This window comes from Mixophyes fleayi, chromosome 3 (genome assembly GCF_038048845.1).
Source record: "Mixophyes fleayi isolate aMixFle1 chromosome 3, aMixFle1.hap1, whole genome shotgun sequence".
Lineage (NCBI taxonomy): Eukaryota > Metazoa > Chordata > Amphibia > Anura > Limnodynastidae > Mixophyes > Mixophyes fleayi.
Genome location: NC_134404.1, coordinates 188,142,685 through 188,156,638, shown reverse-complemented (window position 1 = coordinate 188,156,638; position 13,954 = coordinate 188,142,685). Strand labels below are relative to the sequence as shown.

Below are 13,954 nucleotides of genomic sequence, written 5' to 3'. Positions count from 1 at the left end.
GGGACCATGCGAGTCTCCTATATATCTTTACACTTACTCCTTTTAAAGGTAATCAGAGCGGTCTAATTCAAAATTGAAAAAACAAAAAACAAACATATTTTGCTTAATTGTAAAAGAATGATAGTAACCATATCCAGGTCCAAACTTAGTATGTCATAAATGACATCAATAGCTTGGTTGACAGATGAACATTAAGACAAATGTCAACACTAAACTATGCAACATGCTTGTAAGTCATGTATGATTTTCCTGTTGAATTTGGATTCTAAGAGCAGAATTTACAATGTATCAAAATACAATACTACGAACACACTGATGTTTTATGTTAGTTAGTATAATCATAGGGGCATATTCAATTGTTGGCGTTACAGCCAAAAGTTACGCGCCCCGCGCACTATTACCGTCATTACGGTAATAGTGCGCGTAAATACCGGTATTGTGGTACTTTTCTCGCTGGATTTGCGAGCTGGGAGCTGAAGTACGGCTTATTACTACCGGTAACAGTTTTTCCGCTGCGGAAACCGCGGACAGTTGAATATGCCCCATAGAATCAGGGCACATCCAAAACATGGACTGTAAATTATATAATATTTAATAATAATTATTCTCACTGAAGAGGAAATGTCGAGAGTGTCTGTCCAGCAAGCTGAATGAGCTCTAATGTTCTGATGATTCAAATATATGATTCACATGTTTCCTTTTCGAGCAAGAGAAGCCAGTAGTGAACAATAATAAATATCAAAAGCTGTGTGTTATTGAGCTGAATAATACACATTAGATGACTGGAGTGGTTAGGTCCCCCATTCTCACTTACAGGGTTTTCTGTAACTAAACAAGCAGAGTGACTGACAGCTAGGCAGACTTGCTATGCAGAAAAGCACAGTGTGGATTGGTAGAATACACAAGGGCAGGGCTAGTGATGTCACAGAAACTGTCTCAGTTTTTTGACCTGTACGAGATCCCACTAGAGCACTGTCCTAAAATGTGGGAGGAATTGCTGCTGTTGGAATGTCAGTTTACTACTGATCAGTGTATTTTACATGAATGGTCCATATCATGCTAATATAAATAAGTGATTACATTTGTACTTTAATGTTGCATTATTTGTTTAGGAGTTAAACATAGTTCAACTTATTTACTAGAACTGTAGGATAAATGCATAATAATAATAATAATAATAATAATAATAATAATAATAATAATAATAGTCAGCCCCACATGGAACCAATAACAAATAACTTGTTATATAAATATATTTCTATTATCGGTGCAGCACACCTTCTGCATTATTTTATTGGGATGCAAAAAGTGTCATTTTGTTTGTACCCAGACTTCATTGTGCTACCCAGAGATACATTAATTAATATTGAATATATGATATGCCAGCACAGAATTAGTGCCGGGGTTGATTAAAGAGGCCGATCGATGGATTACTCCCTCTTCTTACGTCTGTAAAATATTGTATAAAAATTTCAGGATGATCACCAGTACCTCAGACTGGTGTGTAGCGGTCCTTGTAAGGACCCTTTCAGAGAAGCAAACATGATTCTAATTTTAAGATCCTGCATATAGCCTATTGCCTGCTGTATCCTGTTACCTATAAATAAGCTCTAAACTCTATGCATTCCCCAGCTGTCCTATGTTGAACCCAGCACGCTGTGTCAACACTCTGCCTGCTAACCGTAGTCCTGATCAAAAATAAATGGTCAGGAGGAACCAGCCATTGTTACCAGCAAAAAGGGTGCTGCAATAGCAAGCGTACCATCAGAAATACAACTAGTGTGTAGTTCACACTCACAGTCAGTTAGTATCTGCTGTCCAAGAACACCAGTAGCAGTGGCCAGTGAAGGCAGCTCACTGATGGTAAAAGGGAACCCCAAATAAACTATAGTGACATAAAAGACAGGGTAGCTGAGAAAGCCTATCCGGTCACAGTTTATAACCAGTGGCATCAGTCAAGGTGGCAGAATAAGCCCACTGTTGCAGTTGCATTAAAAATTGTATGTATATCATATCTCTATTTTAAATAAGCTAATAAAAACAAAACTAAAAAAACGCACACACTTATTTGAGCAGTATGCATTTGTATATTCACATCTTTTTCTTCATATGCATCATAACCCGTAATAATATTAAGTATAATGGTAGTGCATGCCCTTAGTCACAATAATAATAATAATAATATGCATTTGCTTTGTTTTGTTGATAATGAATTGAAATGCTTTGATTAGAGCATTTCAGAAACCTCTGCTGAAATCATTAGGGTTGCTCTAGGTTTCTCTTGGCAGCTTGGAAAACTAATACTAAAATGTAAATGATCACAGGCATTTCAGAGAATCTTAGTCCCTTGAGAGAAATCCTACATAGACAGTTGCTATGACAATGCTAGAAGTTGTAGTTGAAGATTACAATCACCTATTTGAGAAACTTAATAAGCATAAGCCACCAGTCAAGGCATCACAAACTGAGTTTTGTAATATAACTTCAAAAATATCATGTGAAAGTAAAAAGAAAAAAATATTTTAACTTGGGTATCTAGAATTGGTCTATATTATATGCTAGTATTTAACCACAAATTCTCTGTTGGTTCTGAATATTTTTCCAAAGGAATGATGCATATGCTACTGACCAGTTCTTACACAGAGCTGTGTGGTGATTGTAGTGCTATGTAGCCACTACAATTATGCATTCCTAGTGGGTCAGGAATCAGGATACACATCTACAACAGATGAGGACTAGAACAGTGACTCGTCTTGCTAGCACATTACTGCTGTTTTCATTAGATCATGATCCCAGATTTATGGTCAGGCCACATACAGGTACAAACTTGTAGAAGTAACCACTTCTTACACCTGTACACGTAACCAACCTCTCGTCCCAGCCTTTTAATTACATATGTTGTACAGCTTTTAATGGTCTTATTTTTCATGTGGTTTTAACCTATATATTCCACCTCTCCAGCATTTCTCCAGCATAACTTTAAGTGAATGCAGCAGTCACATAGATGATCTCTCCGTTTCTTGGGCTCCTCGACTTTTGAATCCAAAGACTTTCTTTGCTTTTTAGCAATTCCCTTTGGCAACTGGATTCAAGGTATTTAACACTCTACCTTTATTGTATATATTCTCTGACTATAGAGGATTTCAACCTTCAGATTACATTTATTTTGTTGGTTTGTGTTACTTGTCCACCTGCTATTTGTAATAAATATACTATTTTACGTTTCTGGCTAGCTTCTGAGTTTTTCAGTCAAGAGTAGATTTCTGATGGGAGCCAAAAGGATCAAACTAACGTAATGTATGTACAAAACATGCATGAGGACATAAATAAAAGCACAACTTAAAATCAACTAAAAGGTAGAAGCGCCACCCCCCTTCTTTGTTTCTCCAACACAAATACCTGATCTGTAGACATCCTGAAATCATTCTTCTTGCTAAGGATTTGTCCAGAAGCATTTTGCCAGCATTTGCTCATGCCACATTCCAAGTAGAGAAAGAGTGAACAATGAGCTATAAAACTTGTGCAAGAATTGGGATCATTCATCCCAGTTCCAGTATACCTTTGGTGTTCATACAAATGGGAAACGAAATCTCGAATCAGATCAAAACGGAGGAACATTGTGAATGCAAGCTATTCAAGTGCCCCAAACTAACCCATGCCTTATACTGCTACTCATTTGAACAGCAGAAGTGTGCAGTCAATTAACCTGGTGCGGGCACAACTATTGGACAAAAAAAAATGAAAGCACCTGGGTAAAAAAGAGAATCCAGCATGTGTAGCTCATGACTTCATTAAGAAACCAACATCCAAAATGCTGGACTATCTCGTTGTTTATAATTATGACTAAAGAGGAGACCTCAGTGACTTGACTATGACAATGTCAGAATAGAACTCCAAGGAAAAACATCAGGAGTGTAATATCTGTGCATTAAATCAAAGTGTAAAGAAAAGCAGGTGAGGAACTGAAGATCAAATAACTGCAATTGTCATCCATGGGCACAAGCATCACTTTAATCAAAAACAGTTCTACCAGAACTCTACAGAGCAGAATATTATAGTCTGATTGCAGGGCATAAACCAATTATCCCACTTCGTGTCAGGCACCAAACGGCTGCCACTAGATCAGGGTCCGCCACTCCCCCCTACCTCTTGCAGCTGCTCTCCTCATCGGTTCCCTGTGGCTCGCACTTACGGGTGCCATCTTGCCGGTCTGAACTGAGCATGCATACACCTGGTCTTTTCAAAACTCCCTGCATTCACTTGATTAGCCAATTGCCGGTCAGCCCTGTCTATTTAGAAGCACCGGCCTCCTTACCTGGGTGTCAGACCTTCAGGTCTCCTCACATATCTAGACGTATTCTAGTCTGACTCCAGTTCTCTTGCTGCTGCAGAGTGTTACTACCAGTGTCTCTGCTTCCTGCTCATTGGTGCTACAGTTCACTATCCTGCTGCAGAGTGTTACTACCTGTATCACACCAACCAGCAGATTATCGCACTTCCTCATGATCTTGACTCCAGGGACCTCCCAGCCCTACAGGACCTCTGTGGCTTACCTAGCTGCAGATCATCACTCCAGCTGACGCACTCACATCTCTTCCCAATTTATCCTATCAGCGTTCGTCCTGCTCCAGTTACATGGTTCTTCTCTTGGTTTCGCTTGTAGCCCTCGTTAAGAACCGCGACCTGTGGTTAGGGAGCCATGATCTCCAAACTCACTTGCGGGGGTCCCTGGCAAATACCTCCCTCTCTGTTATACTCCAGGCCTCAAGAAGGGCAGCGTCAACTCGAGCAAACCGAACAGGTTCCTCCAGACCCTTGATTGTGACACCTGGCAATTAATATTTGCTAGTGCAGCAGTTCAAACACCACAGGCAATGGATTATTGAGCAATGAAGAAAGGTGATTTGGTGACAAGAATCATCCTTCATCATACTCTGGACAGCGCAGTTGCTTAGTTGTTAGCACTTCTGCCTCTCAACACTGGGGTCATGAGTTCAGTTCCCTTATCTGTATGGAGTTTGTATGTTCTCCCTGTGTTTACGTGGGTTTCTCCCAGATACTCAGGTTTCCTCCCACACTCCAAAAACATACTAGTAGGTTTAATTGGCTGCTAAAAAAATTAACCCTAGTGTGTGTGTGTGTGTGTTAGGGAATTTAGACTGTGAGCTCCAATGGGGCAGGGACCGATGTGAATAATATGATGTGACAAACATTCACTGTACAGCGCTGTGGAAATGGTGGTGCTATATATATAAATAAAGGGTGATGAGGATTATATTATCTACAAACTGATTAGTGCACAATCTAAAGAACCGTAGAGCCTTAGTAAATGGTTCTCTTGGTTCTGCAGTGTTATGGTATACATTTTACATCATGACAGGGGCGCAATAATTCCCTTTGAAGGCTAATCGCTACTTCACATTACAGAGTGATCTTCATGTCATGTTGACAGTATCGTCTTCCAGGATGACAATGTCCCCATTCACATGTGTGGTTACCTCAATGGTTTGATGAGCATGACATTGATGTAATCCATATGCATGTCCTTCTCACTCGCCAGATCTGAACCCAGTACAGAATATATGGGATATCTGAGAACATTTTTCACCACCATAAACAAGGTGTTGGTTGAGTGGCATTTGTAGATTCAATGCCACGTGTATACTGGGCATATTGGCCACATATAGTGGTCCAGTGCTCTACTAAGTGATTTTATATTGGTGTTTATATTTTTTATCCACTACCTACTCCAATTCATACTTTATAATATTGACAGTGGACTCAGACTAATGGAGGATTTTTAAACTCCCTTTAATTCATATAAAATGTAAGGCACTGAATATCTCTTGCTACATAAAGACTGCCAGCCAAATCTATGCTAGCACCAGTTGTATCAATGTGCAAATTACACATAGTAGCCACAGTTAAGCAATATCTGGGAGGAAAACATTTCCTGCTCACACTACTTTTGTATCGGGATTAAACACTTTCTAGTTTTGTATATCAGGGAGCAGGAAGACAAGGCTTTTTATTCAAAGTAAATAACTATCTAAAAATACACTAACCAGATCAAATGTAATTTAAAGTATGAAAAGAACTTGGTAGGTGCATTGCACCAGCTTCATTTTCAATAGTTAAACAATTGTGACACACCGGGTAGCTGACCTAGTCTTTTCTAGCACTCTTAAAATAAAAGAAAAATTACATGTTTTGCCACCAAACGTGACTTCAACCTTCTACACATCATGGATGCATATTCCAAGCACAATTGTACAAACCATTGACACAATGGAAAACTTAAAGCATTACAAATTGCTGAACATTAAAAGTATAAAAAGAAATCAGTAGGTTCATTGCACTAGCCTCATTTTGAATGGATAAATAAAGCTTAAGCCTTGGATACCTGACCTAGTTTGTACTAGCACCGAAAAAATAAAAGGATAAACCATATTTTGTCACCAAATGTGTCAAGCTTTTACACAGCATGGATGAATATATCCTGAGCACATGTTTGTAAACATCATTGCCCTTTCTAGACTAAAAAAGGAAAAATTCAAACATTACAAATTGCTGAACATAAACGGTCTCATAATGCAGGTTTGGTCTTAATAGGGAATGGCATGCATTTCAATTACTACACAAATGCATTAATGGTGAAATCCTAGCGTGGTCAGTAAGAGAACACATTTTCATCCACACTACAATTGCCAGGATAATTTAAAAAAAAAAAAAAACACTTAACAAGTCACATGTCAGAGCCTGGTGAGCCAGATCCTTGCCTTTCACAATGGAGGCTATAAATAAAACGACAAAGTATCTCACTTCTCAGCTATCTTCACGGTATTTCCATCTTACTTGAATTGTACATATTGATCACTATTACAGAACAAGGCTAATAAGATCAATGTATTTTAATCATCACATAATTGATAATTTTTTTCAACCTGCATTTTTTTTTTTAATTCAGGGCTGCAAATAAAGCATCATCAATTAAAAATACAGACAAAAACACTATAATGGACATGATAAAAGACATGCTTTAGTCAAATTATATGATGAAATGATTGAGAACAATGCAATAAAAAAAAAAAAAAAAAAAAAAAAAAAAAAACCGGACCACTCCTAAATTATTACTAATTAATACTATAAGCCTTGCTGTAATATAAACATGTAGTATCTGTCACCTTATAGAGGTCAGCACGGTGGCTTAGTGGATAGCATTTCTGTCTCACAGCACTGGGGTCATGAGTTCGATTCCTGACCATGGCCTTATCTGTATGGAGTTTGTATGTTCTCCCCGTGATTGCGTGGGTTTCCTCCTGGGTGCTGCGGTTTCCTCCCACACTCCAAAAACATACTAGTAGGTTAATTGGCTGCTATCAAATTGACCCTAGTCTCTCTGTCTGTGTGTGTGTGTATGTTAGGGAACTTAGACTGTAAGCCCCAATGGGGCAGGGACTGATGTGAGTGAGTTCTCAGTACAGTGCTGCGGAATTAGTAGCGCTATATAATTACCTGATGATGTTTGATGATTATAGAGGCACCCCAAAACTACTCGATGAGATCACGGCAATAAAGCATGAGGTATTAAGTTATATCCAGAAACTACTCCAGGATATGTGTAGTGCGATGGAGTGTCCCACAAATAGGTTTAAGTGTATATGGATAGTAGGGTGAAAAAATCTAGGAAAATACACCAGAATGTTAAATAACGCAACTGTATTTTATGTTAATATGCTAGACATGTCAGAGGTCCAATTTAGAAATAGTTTACAAAAAAGCTGTATAGGTTGAAACATCTATTGATCAGCAGAGCAGAAAGTGACTGTTGAAGACGAGAGTGACAATTGAGGATATAGAGAGATTAGCTGGAGAGAAATGACAAGAGATTTTGAGAGAGGATGAGAGGAGAACATCATCAATGAGGTTTCACCCGAGACTGATCCATTACCTGAAGTATAGGAATCATATATACCCCCCAGAAAGATAAGTGACAACACTCAAAGACTTGTACAATACTCTTACCAAAGATTATAAATTGTGTATACAAGCCCGACCAGGTGAAAATATTGTCAAAGTACTCACGTAACCCAAGAAGATTCTACCCATATGAGCAAATATCCAACACATAACTCCAGATTATTTAGCAAGAGAACATAATAGGTTCTCTATTCAGAGCTTAATAGAGGACCACTAGAGGACCTATAGTTTTGAATACATAGGGGGATTTCTGATCTCTCCCCAGTACCAGAATTACATTTCCTCAGAAATGCATTCCTCACTGGCCTGAAAGGAGAGGAGGTGTCTGTGTCACATGAGCTATACAGATTCCAGGTTGCACCGAGTTACTTAATGGCCTTTCCTCACTGCCTAGTGACTCCTCCCATCCCAAGCACACCTCTGGGGATCACGAGGTATAGGATCAGCCATCAAAGCTGAGAGACTCTATAGCTGCAACGTACAACACCAGTAATAAAGGCACATAGTGTTCAGCAAGAAACCACTAGCCTAGGCTGTATGGTGGTGGCCTTGATTACACTGAAAAACAAGTCTCCCCAGTTCACTCTCTCTGTTCACACTCAGCAGCAATAGTGCTGAGGTTGTTTAGGCCTCTAAATGGTAAGAGCTAGCTTGGCAGAAACAGTATGACCTGAAAATTGGTAAGGATCTACAAAAAGTTGAAGATTCCAGCTAGCTATAAATGTTTTACTTTTTAGTCCATTGCATACCCCAATCATCTTGTTATTTATATGTTTGTTAGGAATCCCCATATAAAAACCACTGAGAAAATGCAAGTGTAATGAAGTGGTTTTTATTTAACATAGGTTACACAGGTAAGTGATTCAGTAAATGGTAAGGCATGAAAAGTCAGCTGAGTATGGCCGTTATAGCAAGGAGATGACACACAGGATGTAATAGTCTGTGGACCGATACACAGGAGATAGGATGCAATAGTCTGCGAGGCGTTACCACTAGACAGTGAAGATGACACACAGGATTATACTGGAAACAGGATGCAGACTGACAAAGCCAAGTCAGTGGTCACAGAATGAGATGTCAAAACGGCGAGACAAGCAGAGGTCAAAACCAGGAATTCAATCAAGAATAACTCACAGGAGAACCAGCAGAGGTCAAGGCAACAGATGAACTGTCAAAGGATGCTGGGACAGGCAGACTTATATAAGCCAGGAAAGGTGCTAAACATCCTGGAGTAATGATCTTAACTCTGATAGGTGGCCCCTTTGATGGAACTGTGGTACTGCAAGCTGGATACCTATAAAGGCAAACGTCCAACATAGACAGGAGCTGCCGGAAGCAGATTGTGAAAGTACCCCCACCCCCCAACTTTCAGCTGGCTCAAGTATCAAAATCATAATCAATGGCACAGAACTGAAAAAATGCTGAAGCATCTCCAACATTTACTCTAATTTTCTGGGAGAGGGGGGGTCTTTAATTATGCTGGACACACATACACAAAGTACATGTATGTAAAGCCCCCTCTGGTGTTATTGTTCACACCTTCCGTTTACTGAGTGTGGCCCCGAGAAAACACACTAGCAATGGTTGCAACATAAGGCTGGTATGAACTGATAAGAAGTGTGTGGTAAGACAGTGACATTCAGGGACCTGGGACCGATGGGAGGAGGAGGTCCTGGGATTCCGTTGGCAATCTGGGGATAGGTCTGTGGGCTGCTGCCACCAGGACCTAAGTACATCATGACAGGGAGAATATGAGCGAAAAAGGACAGGCCTCAGAATGTGGCATATTAGATGGAAGGGGGAGCTCAGTCAGGGGCAATATACCACATTGCCTCAGAAAATACCAGTATGACTGAAAGACACAGCATCTGAATGATGTTACCCCAGAGACATCCTGCTGAAAGGCAGCATTGTGTACATTGAAAGGGCTGAGAGAACACTAACAAATAAGAGTCCAAATATGTGACGAGTCACCCGTGCAGAGGAGGTGTGAGTAGGACTGAGAGTACACCAGAGACAGTGCAAGAACTGAGTGGGTGATGTTACCCCTGGAGAGGAGGTGTGAGCAGGGCTGAGAGTACACCAGAGACAGTGCAAGAACTGAGTGGGTGATGTTACCCCTGCAGAGGAGGTGTGAGCAGGACTGAGAGTATACCAGAGACAGTGCCAGAACTGAGTGGGTGATGTTACCCCTGGAGAGGAGGTGTGAGCAGGGCTGAGAGTACACCAGAGACAGTGCAAGAACTGAGTGGGTGATGTTACCCCTGCAGAGGAGGTGTGAGCAGGACTGAGAGTATACCAGAGACAGTGCCAGAACTGAGTGGGTGATGTTACCCCTGGAGAGGAGGTGTGAGCAGGGCTGAGAGTACACCAGAGACAGTGCAAGAACTGAGTGGGTGATGTTACCCCTGGAGAGGAGGTGTGAGCAGGGCTGAGAGTGCACAAAAGACATTGCCACAAGCTAGTAAGTGATGTCACTCCCACAGAGGATGATTGAGAGAAACAATGCTGAGCGAGCATGTATGTGTGCAGTGGCACAACTTTAAATGTGACTGTGCTAGTATCATATTCGTGTCGCCCCTTTAAGTACTGTGCAGGAAGAGAAGGAGAAGTATATTCTGTAAGTGAAAGCTGACAACCTAAGAATTTTGCAGGAGGAGGCAGGCGATGTATTCAGTTACTTTATTATCTGCCATCCAAGTATGGTGCTGGAGGAGAAGGAGTGTAAATGAAGAGATTATGTTTTGCAATATAGAGATGGTTTGGCAGCCAATTTATTGTGATTTTTATTGCACTGAACTACCAAGTTACATCACCTGTGTGGACGCACTTAACAGACATTTCTGTAAAACCCGCATGTGTGGGGACCCTCTTGTCACTTATGCCCACACCCAAAGAGCTAGCCAGGGCAGAGGAAAGAAAGGAGGCGCACTACTTACCCATGCACCGCAGGACCACACAGTAGTAGGGAGTTACAAGTAAATAGAACATTTTACTGTGTTGAATTTGATTACTAGTTTGTTGATATCACAAGCATGCATGTAATGTGAACACACTAGTGCCTAATACTCATCCTTGTTTTTGGAGATTCAAAGAGCATGAGGAAAAATAATTCTAAAATATACTGGTTTTATTTAAGTAAGCACACTCTAATGCAACATATACAGACAAAAATGTTGCTAAATTGGTTAATATGTTGCAATCTGTACTTTTTATTGTGTTACCAATAGAATAAGATTTCTTTTAGCATTTGGCTCTCATTTCTCATTACCACATTTTTCTATTGAGAAACAATGCTTACAGTCTGTGACTTCGTGATACAATATCATATGAAATGCTGCATAAGTGAGCCACTGTCAGGCTTCGTGGAGTGCTGTGGACTAAAGATGCTCAGAAACCACTAACTGGTATTAGCGCCACTGAACCAGGAGGTGCGGAGTCAAAGTACCACTGGTGTTAATCAAGGACCCCCCCCCCCCACAAGGAAGTTTGGGCTTAGCTGCACAGGGTAAGCAGGTTGCGGTCCTCCTAGACAGTTACCAGAGTAGTGAATGAGAGTCGTCAGAACTGTCCAGGTCACAACCCAACAAACAGGAGGTAACGAAGGGAGATCCACAGAGAAGTCAGACAGGCCAAGGTTACAAGCATAGGACTAGTAGCGGAATATAGAAGAATGGTGGACAAGCCGAGGTCACAACAGAGGCAAACAGGCACATTCCAGAAGAGAAGTCAGGGGAGCCGGATCAGAACCAAACCAGGAGCAGGAATATACAATAATTCTGGAGAACAGGAAACCTGATACTCGATGGCGCGAGGAAGGCTGGGGACGCTGCAAGCCTATTGCTTAGCAGCAGGACGAACCGGCCGGAAATATCAGGCGGCTGTCCCCGCTTCACAGAGGAACTGTGGGGGGGACGCCTGACAGCCACAGGATGTGCCATGACGTCTGTACAGTTTTACATTAGACTTTGCAATCAATTTTAAGGTTTCGCTTACCTTTACAAGATTCAGAATGATAATGGGTGACCCAAATCTCTGAAGCATTTGGTCAAAGTGAAAAGCAGCAGCATGTGCATAAGGATCCGCTTGGTCCACTGGCAGAAGAGAAACAAAACAGTATTAACAGCAATTATAGAAGACTACTATAGATTTCTACTTACAGGCTCTGATGCAGTTGTGGCCAAATGGTGGCCACACGTGTCTGACCTGAAAAGTAATTTCTCCTAATGGTCTAATTCTTAGCAATTCTGATGACCATAGAGCTGACACATATGGCCTGATTCATTAAGAAAAGTAAAGCAGAAACAAGGAGTAACTTTGCACCTTGGCATAACCATGATGCATTGGACAGGGATATAAATTTAAAATGTGGGGACAGAATTAAAGTTGGGGTAGAGCATGTCCTAGATAAACTTTAAATTTCAGCGTAAACATAAACCTATCAAGAATTTGTATGCTAAATGAAAAAACAGACAGTACTTTTCTTATGTGCAAAAAAAAAAAAATTAATTTGTACCCCTTGCATTATAACATGGTTTGTCCAGGAAAATATTTACTCCTTTTTTTGCCTTCCTTCCCTTAATTCATCAGTCAAATAATCTGTGTAGCAGGTCAGTCAGGTACTGGATGACAATAATGTCTTCTCACTACCTTGTCTACCTAGCCATAAAAGCTAACACTGCTTGGGTTATGTAAATATTTTATGCTGGTGCTCTGATATAGAATAGAATCTGATTCATTCCTACAAAGATAATGCATAGCCCCTTGCCCACAACTTCTCTAAAGCCCTGTATTTAGAGTGTCAATAGGGCACAAATGTGGCACTAAGATCGTAAACTTTCAATTACAACTACCTTACATACATTAATAAAACAAATTTAAACTTTCAGTGCTTCCTATATTTGAGCTAATACTATAAATTATATATTTGCAAATTAACTGCACAGAACCAAGGAAAGTTTTATTTTGTTGCAACTGTTATTATCTTTATAATAGTTAAAATAAAACAGCAACAAAAAACACCTGTGTCCTTTTCTTTGTGTCCTACAGTTTATTTTACTATATTCTAGTACATTAGTCGCTATTTCTTCTAGAACCATTGGCTCTTTTATGTTCCCAACTGTATTTTTTAGGCTTTTCACAGGAATGTCTACATGTAAATTACAATAAACATACATCTGAAAACTCACATGTAATTGGTGGCTTTGGCATCATAGTGGAGATATCTTGAGACCAATACAAAGGGACAGAGCCACGGACTTGTACATATGAGGAATAGCTGCCTGCAGTAAATGACATCACAGAGGCATCATGCACTATTTGCTCTGTCTCTACTTCATTGGCAACATCTCCCTGAAATACAAAATAAAAACCCTAGAATTAAACAGATAACCTCTTCACTACTTTAGAAAGATTTACCAGTATAGCTCTTTCATATTAGTTATTTTAACATTTAAACAAAATAAAATATATTTTTGTACTAAACATTAAGCAAACAGACAACTGTGCTAGCTATGTGACTGACAGTTGTGCTTCTTGAGTAAAGATAATTCAAGTGGACAGAGAGGTAAGATTACAAATAATGTAAGGATACCCTTTGTTGTTGTACATGCATACATGCTACTTGGATTATTTTCATATATAAGTTACCACAATATAACTTAATAAACAAAGCAACAAGCATTAAAGAGGCTATATTAGAACAGTACACGGAGTGAATACAATTGCTTTGAATGTACGACCTAGGCACTGGAGTGGTGCAGTGACATATATAAAATAAAAGAGCCAAAAAGGTCAAGTAGAAGGGCTGGACGATTTTGGTAAAAAGGACACTTACAGTATGATTTAAAAAAACAAAAAAAAAAACAATTCTGTCCGTATAAATGATAAACACTATTTGTGAACATGTACTATGAACTAAAATACATCTCCAAATTTCAGGGTTATGTTGGCCATCCACAGAGAAAGAAAATAA

At 39.9% G+C, this 13,954-nt stretch overlaps 1 protein-coding gene across 3 annotated transcripts in view; it reads right to left on the bottom strand.

The window, feature by feature from the left end:
- FIG4 (FIG4 phosphoinositide 5-phosphatase) overlaps positions 1-13,954 on the bottom strand; it is a 247,427-nt gene that overhangs the window by 140,010 nt on the left and 93,463 nt on the right. For all 3 annotated transcript variants that reach the window (XM_075202905.1, XM_075202904.1, XM_075202903.1), the window contains exons 10-11: positions 13,170-13,332; positions 11,977-12,074 (exon numbers count right to left, since the gene is read on the bottom strand). In XM_075202905.1, coding sequence (XP_075059006.1) covers positions 11,977-12,074; positions 13,170-13,332 — 261 coding nt within the window. The remainder of the gene's footprint in view (positions 1-11,976; positions 12,075-13,169; positions 13,333-13,954) is intronic.